This window comes from Mustela nivalis, assembly GCF_964662115.1.
Source record: "Mustela nivalis genome assembly, chromosome: 3".
In the NCBI taxonomy this organism is placed as follows: Eukaryota; Metazoa; Chordata; class Mammalia; order Carnivora; family Mustelidae; genus Mustela; species Mustela nivalis.
Window position 1 is genome coordinate 139,909,365 of NC_139022.1, and position 17,508 is coordinate 139,926,872.

The 17,508-nt window shown below is 36.4% G+C and overlaps 1 protein-coding gene across 14 annotated transcripts in view; it reads left to right on the top strand.

The window, feature by feature from the left end:
* Positions 1–15,888, top strand: part of CSNK1A1 (casein kinase 1 alpha 1) — a 43,559-nt gene extending 27,671 nt beyond the window's left edge. For 2 of the 14 annotated variants that reach the window (XR_014309960.1, XR_014309961.1), the window contains 5 exons: positions 634–712; positions 1,910–1,984; positions 4,414–4,520; positions 5,968–6,844; positions 6,897–10,089. Coding sequence is in view for 12 of the 14 variants with exons in the window: in XM_082724421.1 (XP_082580547.1) it covers positions 634–712; positions 1,910–1,984; positions 4,414–4,520; positions 5,968–6,116; positions 11,060–11,124 (475 nt within the window). In the remaining 2 variants the exon portion in view is untranslated. Of the gene's footprint in view, positions 1–633; positions 713–1,909; positions 1,985–4,413; positions 4,521–5,967; positions 6,845–6,896; positions 10,090–11,059; positions 11,527–13,395 lie in introns of those variants that run through there. The other 12 variants (XM_082724418.1, XM_082724424.1, XM_082724420.1 and 9 more) reach the window with 8 other exon arrangements.
* Positions 15,889–17,508: the final 1,620 nt, after the last annotated feature.

A 17,508-nucleotide genomic window follows, 5' to 3' on the forward strand; every position in this document is an offset into this window, starting at 1 on the left:
TGTCTCAGTTCTGTTTTAAATAAATAAACAAAATCTTTTTATAAATAAATAAAATGTTAATTTATTTCAGGATTCCTCAAGTTTATTTTATTTCATTTTTTAAAAGATTTTTATTTATTAGTGAGAGAGAGCATGAGAGGGGAGAAGGTCAGAGGGAGAAGCAGACTCCCTGTGGGGGCAGGGAGCCTGAAGTGGGACTCGATCTCTGCAGTCATGACCTGAGCCAAAGGCAGTTGCTTAACCAGCCGAGCCACCCAGGCACCCCCTCAAGTTCTTTTTTATAAGCTTCTATAAAACTTAAAAGTGGCCTTCTACTTTGTTCTTCCATCTTCATTAACTTCATTTAGAAAGTTGTTCAGCTAAATCCTTTTTGTTCTTTGGAAATCAAATTGCAGGACTATTGGATTCTATGATTTCGTGTTCTGTGAGAAAATTTTGTTTAAAAGTAACTCTTTATGAACAACTTCTTCTTCTTTTTTTTTTTTCTTTTTTTTTTTTTTAAACTTTAAGCGCCTTCTTTCACAAGTCACCAAATTGCTCTTTTTCCTCACTTGGGAAAACTTCTTGGGTACCTGCCTTTCTTTCACATTTCCATAATAATTCTAACTCATAACTTTACATTTTCTTTTCTAGTCGCCGAGATGACATGGAATCATTAGGATATGTTTTGATGTATTTTAATAGAACCAGCCTGCCATGGCAAGGACTAAAGGTAAAATGAGACTCTCGTTACCAGTTTTTTGTTTTAAGAATAAAAATACATATTGGAGATGAACTTTAAGATCCCTTTCAAACATGAGGCTTTTCGAGAGTGAATTATCTTTACTTTTTATCTTTTGGGAAGATAAAATATGATCATTTTAGCAAGAATAAAGTTAATCGAATCCTGTAGTCAGGCCTAAAGAATAATTTCCTTTAGAATAGTAAGCAGGTACCCATTGGTAACCAGTAGTTTTATCTGAATGGAAATTGACATGGGCTAATTAAAGGTGGAGACGGTCTCATTTTGATGTATTTCCGGTATGTTGAAAATACATACTTTTATGTGTATTAAAACTGGTTCTTCTAGTAATACTAGCTATCTTACTTAATTATCCTAACATTTGTTTCTATTAATTAGGACTTTCATCTTGACTTTTGTGAGTGTCTGTTAATGATAACTTACCGTGTCCTAGAATTTAAAGGCTATTTTGACACTTTATTGGTCCTTTATTTATTTACTTATTTATTTTTAAAGATTGATTTTATTTATCTGAGAGAGACACACATAGTGAGACAGCCCAAGCAGGGGGAGTGGGAAAGGGAGAAGCAGGCTTCCTGCAGGGCAAGGAGCCTGACACAGGGCTCGATCCCAGAACCCTGGCATCATTACCTGAGCCAACAGCGGGCACTCAACGACGGAGCCACCCAGGTGCCCCATTTTATTGGTCCTTTAAAGGAAAATGGTCTCTGGGTTTTTGAGCATCTGTGAACTAAACAGTTGCTCCATGCTTGTGTGGGTAGCTCTAACCAATATGAATTATTTTTACATTGGAAAATTATTTTTACTTCACATAATAATATTACTAAATGAAGGGCACTGTTTTGGTTATTTATCTCCTTCCCTGGTGTTGAATATGGGTCGTGAAAACTCATTTCAGATTTAACTTTACCCATTAAATCATGTTCTTATTAACTCACTCTTTTCTAACAGCTAAAAATGTTTTTAAAGTAGAAACTCACATAAAACTAACAGCTTAGGGTTGGAAAATTTTTGTATATTGTACTTTGATTTTTTTTTTTTTTTTTTTATTCTAGGTTATGATTTCTCTTGAGTCTCAAGTTTACATTTATGTCTAGTGGGTTAAACTCCAAAGGTTCTTCTCAGTAGTAGTAAGTATGTCTCTGGTTTGATTCTTTTTTTCCACAGGCTGCAACAAAAAAGCAAAAATACGAAAAGATTAGTGAAAAGAAGATGTCCACTCCTGTTGAAGTTTTATGTAAGGTAAGTGTACATAATGGCTATTTTCTTTCCTTTTCTTTTCTTTTCTTTTCTTTTCTTTCTTAATATAAATAATCCAAGAGGTCTGGAATTTAAACATCCTACTCGGTACCTGTTTGCCATTTTAAACGTATGTTTTGGTAATTCTAAGTATCTTGGAGTGGCTTGAATATATGGGTCATTTTAAATAAGCCTTTTATGTTTCTCGTTTGTTTGGACTCTATAGTCTGTTAAGATTTAGAGGAAGAAGAGGGCAGGTAAAGTTTTCTAGTGGAACCTCACCAATTTTTGACAAAATTAGGAAATATTCTCCTTAACCCTAAACTGGTGCTAGCAAAGAAGGGATATTGACAATTGTCGGGGACATGAAGGAGTAGAGAAACAAAGGCAGATCACAGCAATCCAAAATAGCCAGTGTCCAACAGTATAGATGACAGTTTGAGTCAGGCTCATTTTCCTGAAATCTCAGACTTCGTTAGAGAAGCCTGTTAGTTGAGAATGGAGAAGGAGCTGTGTCAGGATGAATAACCATGGTATTTTCCATTGAAAGAAAACCACATGGTCCTCTCTGAGACAATTGCATACCTGAAGTTATTAGGAAACAGGATATAATTATATAGTTGTGTGTTAGAAGGGGGAAGTGAACATGATATTGAAACAGTACTTTGTGGAATGGGGAGAGGTGATGTTTTTATGTCTCCCTGTCCACAAATTTGCTTTTCCCATCTCTAGATCTATAGTAAAGGAGGAGGGGTTGGGGTGGGTAAGAGGGTGTCATCTTTTCTGAGTGTCTTTGGGATTTGTTTTAAATTATGAGATACATTTTAGGTCAGTGAATAAAATGTTCATGTGTTACAGTACACCCAGTTAACTTTAAAATCTGTATAGTTCAAGAAGCAAAATTTGTTTTCTGTACACTACTATATCTGTGCAACATCATGATTGATTTGGATTACTGGAAAAATCAGACATTTTTACAGGAAAAGAGGGAGGATTAGTACATTGCTTCTGGGTTATGTCTTAATTTTGATCTAGAAATAATGAGCTAGGTCTTTACAGACTGGCCACATAGAATTGATTGAGGGTGCAGTGAACACATAATTTTAGTGTTACTATAAAGTAGTGAGATTTTTTTCAGTCTCATAGTCCAGTGGTAACTACATATTTCATATCTGTAATAACTTAGGATATTGGTAGTTTTCTTATGTTAATAAAGTTTTGCCTGTTTTCATAAGGTAGGAATGCATGAAGTAAACTATTTGATTTGTAGTTGTTTAGCTCTATTTGTGATACACATGAAAGCAATTTCATTTGGTATATGCCGCTTAACATTAACATAGACCATGAATGTATATTACAAATTTTAAAAGTCATGTTAAGAGTTTAAATAAAATGTACAATGTATTTATCACTTCAGCTGTCCACTCTTGGAGCAGTGAAGTAGCATAAAAATTAAATCTGTTTATGTCAATGCAGTGAGTAAAAGTACTGCAAGTATGTCCATTTTCTCCCACCTTAACCTCCTGCATGTGAGAAGTTTCTCAGAATTGGAAGGTTGTGGGAAGAGATTTTCTACATTCCTGCTGGCAAAAGCTTTTTGTCGGTTAACATCTGTAGGCTTATAGATGTGCTAAATACATTTTTGAGAATCTTTCCTGGGAAGCTGAGCACATAAAGAGTTTATGCCCACAGCTGTACTTATTAATAATGTTCATAAAAGAAAAACTTTAATCACCTAAATGTATAGTTATAGGAAACAATTATGATGTATTCACTGGTCTAGATATTATGTACCCATTCAGAAGCTTGTGAAGAGTTGGAAATAACACAGAAGTGTAATTGCAATATAATGTTAGTGGGAAAACAGAACATGTTATATATGCATTATGATAATGTTACGGAAAAAAACCAGATCCAAACCCAGTCTGTTCCTGATTGATCTGTATGACAACAGTGGTTGTGCTATATGTTTGTACTCTTGGTGATTTTACTTTTCTGTTTGTATAGGTATATACAGTTACACCAAATAAAGTAATTACACAGTTGGGGAGAAAGTGCCAGTTCATTGACCTGTTGTGGAAAAGAACCTTGGTGGCTTTCATTTGATCATTTCTTCATTGTTGCCATTGAATTATTATACACTGATAGAATAATAGCAAGTTGGATATCCAGATTATTTAAGAACGTTATACTGTAGGGAAAGGATCCATGTTTCCCCTGCCAGTATTAAAAGATGTACATGATCAGGTGGTCAGGATTTATGAGGATACCAAGTCATATTATAGTTTAGTTCTCAGATCTTGTGGCAAAGTAGTGAAACACTCTCCTCAAAAACACTTTTTACTTGTATTTAATTATTTATTTTCCTGTCTTAAATAAACTTTTTCTTGTTTTTTTTTTTTTACTTTGTGTTTTAACTTTTGAACTTGTAGGGGTTTCCTGCAGAATTTGCCATGTACTTAAACTATTGTCGTGGGCTGCGCTTTGAGGAAGCCCCGGATTACATGTATCTGAGGCAGCTATTCCGCATTCTTTTCAGGTCAGTTTTTTTGGTTTTGTTTTTTTTTTTTTTAAGATTTTATTTATTTATTTGACAGACAGAGATCACGGGTAGGAAGAGAGGCGGGCAGAGAGAGAGGAAGGGAAGCAGGCTCCCCGCTGAGCAGAGAGCCCGATGCGGGGCTTGAACTCAGGACCTTGGGATCATGACCTGAGCCGAAGGCAGAGGCTTTAACCCACTGAGCCACCCAGGTGCCCCTTCAGGTCAGTTTTTAGGGTGTTTTTAAGACTGTAGACTCTAGTGAGGGAAACTAGTTAAATCCACCCAACACATCTGTTCTGACAAGTAGCAAATTAAAAGCAGGCCTAACCCATATCAATAAAATTTTAAGAAACTGAGTTTGGAAAAAACTCTACAAGAGGGGCACCTGGGTGGTTCAGTCAGTTAAGCATCTGCCTTCAGCTCAGGTCATGATCCTGGGGTCCTGGGATCGAGCCCCACATCGGGCTCCTTGCTCCGTGGGGAGCCTCCTCCCTTTGCCGCTCCCCCTGCTTTTGCTCACTCATGTGCTTGCTCTTGCTCGCTGTCTGTTAAATTAATTAATTAATTTAAAAATATTTTTTAAAAAAATCAAGAGACTGAGTTTGGCATGTTCCCATTTGTGGTGCAAATGTGCTTGGAATTTATTTAGTTTAGGATGGAGAAACTGTTGATTCAGACTCCAAGTAGAATCTAACTTTTCCATGATAATTGCCATTCATATTAGAAGTGATTATTGGTGGTCCTTGGAACTCTACAGCTTTGCTATAGTTGTTTTGTTAATAACAATACAGCTTGTTTTGTTAATAACAAAATTAACTAATTAAGATAGTTAGGGGGCCTATGATTGTGTGGAGGCAGGCCTCAGACTCTAGGGTTCCCTAGGTGCAACCCAGAAGTGGTCTTGAGCATGGAGGGAATAAAGTACATGTGGTCCGGATTCTTTGTTGGAAGAGGGTAAGAATTGGGGGTAATTTTCTAACCCCAGGAAAGTCATCTTTCCAAGCCACCAGCATACACATCTCCCCCACAAGCTTGTGTTCTTAAACTTATCTGATTAGTTTTTAGGAGGTACCTCCTGGTTGCGTGGTTCCCTAGATAATTGACAGTTTGACTCCATGTTTTCATGGTGCAGTTCATTTTCACTCCCTGCCTCTTTCAAGAAAGTAATAAAGGTGGCTTCTTTTTGAAAAAGATTATTCTTAATGAATACATCAGACTGAAGTGGTGACATCATTCTCCTTCATTTGTGACTTGTAAAAAGTGGAATTAATGAACTGAACAGTTAAAAAGTCATGTATATGGAATGAAATCTTCTAGAAGCTACCATACGTAAGAGAAAATGCTCTGATTTCCTTAGAAAGTGCCCTTACTGTCTTGAAAGCTCAATAGAGTATTTAACGAGACTATTATTAAGGATTGACATATATCATTTTATGTTTTCCAGGACCCTGAACCACCAATATGACTACACATTTGATTGGACAATGTTAAAGCAGAAAGCAGCACAGCAGGCAGCCTCTTCAAGTGGGCAGGGTCAGCAGGCCCAAACCCCCACAGGCAAGCAAACTGACAAAACCAAGAGTAACATGAAAGGTTAGTAGCCAAGAACCAAGTGACGTTACAGGGAACAAATTGAATACAAAATTGGGTGATTCATTCATTTCTAACAGTGTTAGATCGAGGAGGTGGTTTTAAAATAAATAAAAATTTGGCTCTGTGTTTCTAAAAAAAGACGTCCTTGGAAAATTTGACTACTAACTTTAAACCCAAATGTCCTTGTTCATATATATATGTATATGTATATACATATATGTGTGTATATATTATATCATTCTCTTGGGATTTTGGGTCATTTTTAACAACTGCATCTTTTTTACTCATTCATTAACCCTTTCCAAAATAAACATTTGGTGTTGGGAATATGGTATAATCAATCAATCCAAAATCCTAGACCTAACACTTGTTGATTTTTAATAATGAATCTGGTTAGTTATGGTATTTGGACTTTATTTCAGACTAACAGTGTTAAGAATATTTTTCTGCATGTTAATGTTTTAGCATTTAAAATGGGAAATTGTGAACATGATCTAATTTCCGGAGGTGAGTCTGGCATTGCCCCCAAAGTGTCTATCTTCTCAGTTTCAGAGCATCTCCTTTGTGCTCTTTAAATGCTCAAATAACTGAAAAGCTGGACGCGTCTTTCCTAAGTTGAAAACCAGATGTCTCTTTTAGTGACTATTTAACTACATAAGGTTCTTAATGTCAAAACAATTGTTTTGTTTTGGACTCTTATAAGATTTGGAAATATTCAGGGTCTGGGGGCTCATTATGTTAAACAGCTTAACAATAACCCACAACCTTCGGACCAACTAGGGGGCTCATTATGGAATTGAATTCTGCTGTTAGGCTTTGCAAAATGAACAGAAACTTGGGGCAAATGCCACCAAACTACTACTAGTCTGTTTCCAGTTTGTCTCTGGCACTCTCAGTGCTACTAAGGAGTGGAACTGTTAGGGCACAGCTCCATTCTTGTCACTGTTGCCGTACAGTTCGACTCCTCAGTTTCATTGTTTTTGTTTTTCTTTCCGCCCTTTCTGGGGCTTACCTCCTGATACCTGCCTACTTTCTGGAAGTGGTGGGCAGGTAAGGTTTGGTCTTTGGTTTCTAATTATTTAATTTCTGAATGACTGCTTTAGTCTGAACTTAGTCTGTGGGTCTATATTTTTAGTATTGTGTTTTTTTTAAAGTTTTGTAATTTAAAAATAGACACTAACCTGAGGATACTGTTCAAGAAGTATAATTCACTGATGTCATCCTCATCCCAGCAGCTCATCTATTAGGAATGAAGTTGAGATTCTTCTCTTCCATGTTTCTGTATTTGGGAAGGATTCGCAGTTGAAGGCTTAATGTAATGGGGGTTCTTAGATGATGAAATTTCAGCTCAGGATAGCAGACAGTAGCGCTTGCCTCTGCGTCTCAGTTGGGACTTAATTGTCCCTTTTGAGTGTTTTAATCATTGCATGACTAATAACAGTGCCAACCTCTTAATGAGGTAGGTTGCTAGGTAGTATCTCTCAGAAATGGTCATACCAGTGTAACGTTCTAGATTTAGGACTTGTTACACCTGATATTTATAGGGTATTTGCTTTTTTTCATAAAATGAAACCAATTTTTGCCTAAAGCTAGCTGGGATAATAGGATCATCATGAGTTGCAGTTTCTAGAACTAAAATTAGATTGAAATCTCCTCTGATATAGAACATTTCACTTCAGGCATTCAGCAGCTTTCAGAAAGAATTCCCTTATTTTGAGTTGGTTCCACTGTGTGTCTTTCTCAATAAACAAGAAGAATTTTTGTTCTACCTTATCTAGGTCTTAAAGATGAGAAGTTGGATCCACTGAGTTAGTATGTTTCCTTGGAAAGAAATTGTAATTAAACTTAAGTTTAATCCTTAATTTTGTATTGTAACTATTTTTCATAAAAGCAACTTAAAAATCTTATAGGATGTTTGGGGTGCCTAGCTGGCTCAGTCAGAGCATGCAGCTCTTGATTTCGGGGTCATGAGTTTGAGTTTAATTTTTTAAAAAAGAAAGAAAAGAAAATCTTGCAAAATTTTCGTAGCAGTGTTAGACCCAGGGTTTATACACATTATTTTTCATAAATACCAACCTGTAAAATTTTGAAGAATTGGACTTTGCAGAAAATGTAACACTTAACCATTGACTACTTTCAGAGAAACATTTGAAAGTAGTATATTTTGATTTCAAGTGAAATACTGCTTGCTGCTAAAACGTGCCATGCCACAGAATACAAACAACAGAGTTGTATTTGATCTTTTCCTTCTTGAAAACATTTATTTTGGTTATAGAGCTTAGTGTCCCAAACAACTATCACATGAAACCCCCTAGGTATGAAGCTAGGAAAAAAGTATAGCAGGTTTGAGAGTGGCATGGAATGAGAATGGAGAGCCCATTTCCTTAACTCCAACCCCAAATCTTTTCTGAGGTCTGTAGTTTGAAGACAGTCACTCTAGATTACTTACTCCTGATTTCAGTCTCTAATTAATAAGAGTGGTTGAAAGCACATTCTGTCAAGGTCCAGTATAGTAGTTTTTTATTTAAGGAAGAGCTCATTCAGCTCAGCTATTTGCTGATTCCAAGAAATCTGCTTTCAGTGATGATGATAACACCATAGTACATTTTCTAATTAAAATTTTTAGAAGATGCTTTTTAAATACATCATACCAGTTTCCGTTCATGGTGTTATAGTCTCAGGTTTTCCACAGAGAATTGAGTTTCTTAATGAATCTCCAGTAAGTAGGGCTATATATTGCAAGAATATGTATTCCTGGAAAAATCCCCCAAATGGTGGTGGGTGACTAACATTTATATTACTTCTATTTTTTGATAAATTTGTATCAAATGTTTCTTCCATGGAAAAGTGTAGATTGTTTCAGCAGTTCACTAAGAATGTCCAAAGACTCTTTAAAGTCTGCCTTAGCTGAGATGGGCTTGTTATATGTAATAGACTTCTTTGCTAATTACTTTTCTAAAGATAAGATCTTTTGAAATACTCCATTCCAAAGCCCATCAAAACTAAGAAACAAGGCATTTCTTGTAAAGCATGCTATGGTCTGTACTAATCTGAAGTGCTCATGTGCTATGAGATTATGATTACTGTTTTCATACATACTAAGGAGAAAAATAAAAGATTCATATCTGAGGCACTTTGAAATTTATTTCACTTTTTTCAACTATATGTGATTATCAGGAGGAGTACTTTTCAAGACATTAAGAAGTACTAAAGGAAAAAGGAAATACTTTTAGGACATTCAGAATCCAGTTAAATCCACCATTTCTTTAGTTGAGGTCAGAGATGGGGAGAATTTCGGAAGGTAGTGAAGCCAAGTTGGTTCCTCACATTTCTTTTCTCATCATCTTAATCCATCTGTTCACTACTGCAACCATTGATATCATGTGTAGTTTTATCATGATATATATGGATGTGAGATTGCTGATAGAAGATCGGAGTATTTTTCCATCACATTTTCCTACCATGTCCGTGGTCTTCCTTGAATTGCCTTCCAGTATTAACTGGGATTCACCTACCATTTATCTCTAGCTTAACTTTTTCTGACTTCACCAATTGCTGCTAGGAACGTGGCTGGTAACTCAGCAACGTAACCTAAATCACAGGGGAAGACCTTGAAATATCTGGAAACTGATCTTCTCTGAATACACGCAGTCTAAAGAAGTGCCAGGGAGCTACATCTGCTTGCTGAAATTTTTGTCAGCCTTTTTTCACTGTGGACAGTACAACTGGAGAGGAAAGAGCCCAGTAACCCAACAGGAAGTGAAGAGAAGTGTCCCAAGAATTGATTTGTGGTGATCTGAAGCCCACATCTCCAAGGCTTGCTGGACCTGTCAAAAACTTCAACTTGTCAGATTGTCTGGATGGATACCACAACAGTTGGAAGACCTAGAAGAATACAGTGTGTTGCTGTGACTCAGTGGTGTAGACCACTACCAGACCATCTACCAGTTGGGGAGGACTCAGTTGTAAAAGGTATTTTAAAATTCAACAGCCTCAGAATTCTGTAATAGGGAAGACAAAAGAAACCAGATCGTTAGTCTGGGTTTTTTTTTTTTAATGCATTTTAGCGGTAATGTGTATTTGTATACTATACTTGTTTATTTGTAATGATAAAAGTAAAATCTGTCTTCTATCTTTCCCAACTTTTAATACATTTTTAGTTTAGTTAGGAAAAGTTACTGTAGTTGTTTGTTTTTCTTTTTTAACTTTTATAGTGCCAGTCTGGTTCAGAATTGTCCAAGCCTGATTCTGATTTTTGTACAACAAAAAAAACCAGACAGGCATGTTGTAGAAAAGTTGACTGATAAATGACGTTGCATTTTAAGAATGGATCTTGTCTTCAGACTCCTTTTAAAAAATTATGTTTTCTAGAAAAAATGGTTTTCTGCTGTGAAAGGATCCTGAAATTTCAAAGGTCCATCACAGACTTCCAAGCCATACTGTTACATAAATAGCTGTTTGAACTAGTTTGTGGTTCTATTAAAAAAAGAGAGAGATGGGGCACCTGGGTGGCTCAGTGGGTTAAAGCCTCTGCCTTCGGCTCAGGGTCTCAGGGTCCTGGGATCGAGCCCCGCATTGGGCTCTGTGCTCATTGGGGAGCCTGCTTCCTCCTTTCTCTCTGCCTGCCTCTCTGCCTACATGTGATCTCTGTCTGTCAAATAAATAAATAAAATCTTTAAAAAAAAAAGAGAGAGAGAGAGAGAATCAGGGACATCTGAAGTGAATTCACAAATAAAAGTCAATGTATACTTTTCATATTTTGGAGTAAGGTATAGAAGGGGAGAATCTCCATAGTGAAATAAATACAAACATTTTTTTCCTTTTGCAGATTTGAAAAGAAACTTAAATGTAGTTATTAACTCAGTGGTCCCAGTGATCATCCAACTCTGTTTTAACTTTGTTTTTTCCTCTTTTTTTTTTTTTTTTTAATTTTTATTTTAAAGGAACAAAGGGATCCATTCCTTATTTTAACTGTTGTTGCAGTGAAGATGGGTTTTGGGACTTTTAGAAGCCAGAAGCCAGGAGAGACCACCTAAACCACAAGATAAAAACAAAGGACTCATGAACACTGGGAAAAAGAATACCAGCACTTGAAGATTAAATGTTGGATACCTGCTGAATGCTCCCATTGAGATTTTTCTTAAACTTCAGTAACATCTTAGGACAGTTCACTGGAGAAACATTGATCCCTGGGTGGAGTATCCTACCATTGACCAATCTGAAGAGTTAAATCTGCGTTTGACTGCTCTCTTTTATCGGGAATATTTTTAGGCTAGCCTTTATCTGATCCCCTAAGCAATTGTAATCATTAATTGACCCAGGAATCTCTAAAATATCAGATTAAAAGATGAACAGTACAATTCTTATCTAGATACAATTTTTGTCCCTATTAAAGACGAGAGTTTTCTAATATTTTGACTGACAATATAACTTAAGCTTTCTTTTTAGTGACAGTGGTTTCCATTTTGAAGCTGTTTGGATATTCAACATAGTCATTAAATTGCTCAATATAATGTAATTGCATAGCTATGATAAATCATTTTCGTAGTTGCGTAAACATTTTTCGTTAACCATATTTAAGAATAATTGCGGGACTTAAATGCTCATCTGGGCAAGGGTCATTTCTCTTTAGCTAATTCATAGTTTTAATCTGCTTTATAATACTCTTCTCTTCTAACATTGGCATTAGGTTACAGAATGTGGTCTTACTTTAAAATTTAATTCAGGTTTGGTTTGACGGGGTTCTCTTTATGCTTACCATGGTACTGCTGTTGAGTGATAAACACTAAATAGATAATATTCCTTGTGGCAAAGTACATTTTTAGAAAGTTTCACTGTTTTTCATTTTTGGCATTTGCTTTATGAATTTAGTACTTGGGCAGGGAACAAAGGTCTGTTTTTTACCAACTCCCATTAGTTAATGTGGAGAGAGAAAGAAGTGTTTTGATACTTGTTTGTGCTCAGGTCTTTAGCCCAATATATTTTTAAGTGGATGAAGATGACTTTCTGCGCTCAGATGGAAAAACTTTTAAGTTACCAAGTCAGACAGTATTAACCAAGAAATGGTATATAAATGTCTGATGTTATCTTGGAAGAGAGGGACATACATTCATGCAAAGTAAATTATAGAAGCATAGTATTTTTATTTGTCCCACAAAGCTCATTGGAGATGGTCCAACAAATGCTTGAAAAGCACAAAAAAGGGGGAGGTTCACTGATTAACAAAAACATGGTGTCAGAGCTGAAGAAGTGAGAGATCAAAGTGAGCTACAAGGAGCAGTAATGAGGCAACTGTAAGAGTTTGCGGGGGGAGGGTGCACCAAGGGGCACAGACACCTAGAAGGATGGCTGTTACAAGAGAGGTGGTACTGATGGGATTTTGCAGTTGGTGAGAAGTGGGCATATTTCCTTTCTGCCTTTAGCCATAGATGGAACTTGTAGGTAATAGAGATCATCATTTCCTCTAGTAGTCTTTAGCCACAGATGGAATATGGAGCTATTACCTGAAGCTGTTTTTCTATTCAAACCTCCCTGGATGTGGAAGTCTCAGAGTCTAATTGTGTGGGAGGAGGGTATTGTTTATAGGGTGGGAAGGCTTTAGTAAATAAAGACAAACACACACATACACACACCGCCCCAAGGCCTTAATTATATTTTCAAACCGGGACAAAACCTCACCTTTGTAATGTGATTGATGGAAGCAAAGAATTTTGAAAGGTACATGGTTTCTGTATAAAAGTCATATACTTACCAGGATTCTGTTCCATGGAATAATTCGGTTATATGTTGAATACATTTGTTATTAAACCTTATTGTTCCTTACTTGTATCAGAAACAATGTGCAGAAAGTTTCCTTCCTGCACTAGTAGATTAAAACATTACATACTTTCTAGTTTTAAGCCAAAGGTATCTATTTTTTATTCATTTGATAGATACTTAAACATATAGGTACAGGAGATAATGGAAGTAAACAAAACAAGCTCATTGAAATCACCAGTAATTCTTTAGCTTGAGAATACATGCTGACTGGGAAGACTGACTCTATACCCCTCCTATCTAAAGGCCTCCAGAACAGAAAAGGGATTTTTGTTATTTTAAAAAATTGAGCTCTAGTCATTTTCAAATAGATAAAAATGTAACATGAGTCACCACTCTAAAATAATTATTAGCTCAGTTTCACCCAATTTCCTAATTTTGGGTGTAGTTTTTTAAAAATATGTATTTTTTAACTTGGAATTTTAACATTGTTTTTTGTTTTGATTTTTTTTTTTTTAAACAGGTTTCTAAGCATGAATTGAGGAACAGAAGAAGCAGAGCAGATGATCGGAGCAGCATTTGTTTCTCCCCAAATCTAGGAATTTTAGTTCATATGTACACTAGCCAGTGGTTGTGAACAACCATTTACTTGGTGTAAAGAACTTAATTTCAGTATAAACTGGCTCTGGGCAGCATTGGTGATGCCGTGTCCCGAGTTGTAGCCGCTGTAATTGTGAATATTAACTGAGATAGTGAAACATGGTGTCCAGTTTTCTATTGCATTTTTTCAAGTGGAAAAGTTAACTAAATGGTTGACACACACAAATTGGTGGAGAAATTGTGCATATGCCAATTTTTTTGTTACAATCTTTTGTTTTGAACTATACTGCTTTGAGATCTCATTTCAGAAGAACGGCATGAACAGTCTTCAGCCACAGTTGTGATGGTTGTAAATGCTCACAATTGTGCATTCTTAGGGTTTATCCATCCCTGGGGTTTGCAAGTTGTTCACTTAAAACATTCTTAAAATGGTTGGCTTCTTGTTTGCAAGCCAGCTGATATGGTAGCAACCAAAGATTCCAGTGTTTGAGCATACGAAAGACTCTGCCTGCTTACCTGTGCTAGAAATAACAGCATCTAAAGTGAAGACTTAAGAAAAACTTAGTGACTACTAGATTATCCTTAGGACTCTGCATTAACTCTATAATGTTCTTGGTATTAAAAAAAAAAAAGCATATTTGTCACAAATTTAGTTAACATCTTACAACTGAACATGTATGTATGTTGCTTAGATAAATGTAATCACTGTAAACATCTATATGATCTGGGATTTTGTTTTTATTTTGAAATGGGAGCATTTTTTGTTTACAAGTTCATTAAAAACTAAAAACTGTTTCTGTAAGGAAATGAGATTTTTTTTAACAAAAATGCCTTGCTGACTCACTATGAAATCAAAATCTCCCCAGTTTTTTAATAGACTACTTCAAGCCATTTGTTACATACTATTCCTTTGCAAATCATTTTAGATTTAGTGTTAATAACTTTTCCTCAGATTTTTTTTTTTTTTTTTTTTTTTGGGTCTGAAGGGGAAAGGCATTCTTACATTTTTCTTTTTTTAGTGATTTGCAGGCACAGTACCTAGTGCTGCAGCGGCCAGGGCTTGGTGGTGTTAACTCCTGCAGCCTCAGACTACACAGCTGGACTGATTTTGAGTAAGAATGAAAGCGTTAAAGGGTTTAACTAACATTTTGTAGTTTTTCTTTAAATTCGTGTTAATTGGAGTTGAGCAGATTCTTAACCTTGGAGAGCTTCCCACCAGGTGAGGTTCGTGTGATTCCTGACCCTCCCTGAGCTCCTGTTCTTTTCCCTCAGTTATCTGCACTTCCTCTCAATCTTAAATGCACTCTTTTCTTGCCTCTCTCTGACACAAGAGAAAGAAAAACTTACTGACAGCAATTCTTTAAATAGTGTAATTTATTCATTTATAGCATGTCAAGATAAATTAAAAGAACCTTTGTCTGAAAATGCTGCCAGAAGCCTGTTGTGTAAATGTAGGTATTTTGTAAAAATTACCTTGAAACTGTACATTGACACATGTTTGGTCAGATTGTGTCAGGTTTAAGTTTTATTTTTTCTCTTTTAAAACTACTTTAGCAATAATTAATCCCATGATTACCATATTCTGCTATTAAAGGATCTGTTAGCACCATCACACTGCAGAAAACTTAATGAGTGCAAACTTTTGGGGTAGGCAGCTTATTTGTTTCTTTTCTATCCACCTGTGTCAGTTAAGGTATTTGTTTCTTGACTAATAAACCCTTTGATACTTTTAGCCAGAAATCAGTCTCATAAAGCTATTTTTGAGTATAGTTTGTGTAAAATAAAAATGTTTAGCTTTGGTAATAACTTTTCCAAGCTGAACTCCCTCTAGCAAGATATTTTTCAGTGCTTTTATTTACTATGCACTTAGACTATGCACTTTTTCTGAAATATTTTTGTAACACTTAACTTTTTTGTATTTTTGCCATTTGAAAAGGTTGTGGTGTAGTTGGTCTGTAATTAAGTTGCAGATTTAAAACTGCTGTTAGCTTTGTAAATCAAAATATAGGTGTTTTTGTCCTGGTATATCTTCATTCCACCTGCAGCTGGAGCTGGAATCCCATTGATCTTCTAGCTACCATTCATTTTCTTCACAGTTCACAAAAGAAGAATGTGAAATTCAGTGAATGCTGTTACTAATCCTGTCGGGAGATGAATCTCATTTCACCAAAATTAAATTATGTTTTTCCACTAAAATGATACAAGTTGAAGACACATCACTCTGAAATTGGAAGACCTCACCACTTAAGGCTCCGCAGTGGCTTACCCAGCTGAACTCTAGGTTACCACTCTACTTTGTTCACCCATTGGGGGGTGCAGTTTTTTTTTTAATGTTGGGAGATGGCCATTCTAACTACTGTTGAATGTCTCTGTTTTGGGAAGGTATAACAAGAAAATAAAAAAGAATATATATGAAGGGAGAGACTGGTTATCTCCTCCCATACGGTTGTGCTCATGCTCCTATAGCCTACAAATGACATTTTGGAGGTTTGTGTTAACTTTTTCCATCAACAAATAGCAAAAGATTTTTCTATTTCTACTAGTCCTTGCAACACAATTAAAACGTTTCAAGCAGAGAATACTGTAATGATTATAAATGGAATTCTATTGTAATAAGAATAACAAGATTTAGAACCCAAGGCAATAAGCTAGTGTTCCCTAACATTTGCTGAAATAGAGAATGGGTTCTTTCAGCTTGAGTAGAATGAACTGTCGGGCTTCTAAGAAGGGTGCCTTAGACTTCCAGCTCCTGAAAATTCAATAGTCTGCTATAGACTCTACTGAGCAAATGGGTATGTAGCAACATTTTAGGTTTTCTCTTAGTTTTTAAATGGATAATTTGATCAAAATATGAGTAGGTCTGTATGAGGTATAGCAGAGTGTCCATTTAGCTCTGATATGCTGTCCCCTTTAAAGTGAGACAGAGACTATACCTTGACAGAGTTGGCTTGTGTATTTATTTTTTCGAAATGGCCAAAGATGGTAATGAGTTGAGAGTAAGGTGATCTAATCAGGCTGTGCATTACCAAACAGTACCCTGTTGAAGTAAAATGACTTGGTTTTCTGAAATGGCTTGTTAGACAAGTTTTGAGGACATAGGCAAAAGTGCTGAGAATGTTGAGCAATAGGAGAGCTCTTAGACTTAGCTGTCTGATGCATGTTTCAAGCTGCGGTCAAATGGCATTGTGTCTTGCTGAGGCTGTGGACCCACAGTAACTAGAATTTGATGATGAGAAGGAAAACTTGCCAAAGCTGTAGAGACCTGGGTATTCACACTTCAGTTGTTTGGTCTCTGCCCTTTATCAGCCTGGCAGGGTGAACTGATTGCTTCTACCTTTTGCCTTTACCAAACCTGATCCCTCGGAGTTTTTTGAGGAACTGCTACTATTGGCTACTGTGTACACCCATCTGGATCAAAAATTAGGAAGACATGTTTGTAATGGTGATGGTTTTAACTACTAGGAGCAGTTTGTTGGTGTCAGTACCACGGAAGACCTGAGCCAGAGCTCCTGGCTCCCTAAGAGACTTCTGAATGGAGAGAAAAGTTAGGTGGAGATGGATGAAGTGTTTAAGTAACCAGTAAATGAGATTTATGTCCTTCATAGTGGGGAGGCCAACCAGAGTATGCAAGAGTTGTAGTTGGAAGTAGAAGTGTAGACAGATGTGGGAGCTGATAGATGAGTGGGGAGGAGCTAACGAAAAATCTGAAAGATGGGACTATGGAAGGTCGAGAAGAGCTGCAGGACTGGAAGGGGATGGGTGCAATTCAAGTGCTCTTTGGAAGGATCACAGAGGCCTCTGAGGAGTCAAGTGGAGGTTGCGATTAAGCTCTAGCCTAGAGACCAGGGCTGTTCGTGAAAGCAAAAGAGCATGGAAAACCTGCAAGTAGGAAACCAACCTATTGAGAGTCCACATAAAGAGCCCTTTATAGTTCATTTTAGTATAGACAAGAACGGCAGGGGAGGGTTGGTAGTGAAAAAGTATAGTTGGAATCTGCAGGTTATACCCTATTCTGTCAAAATGATGAAAAATACTG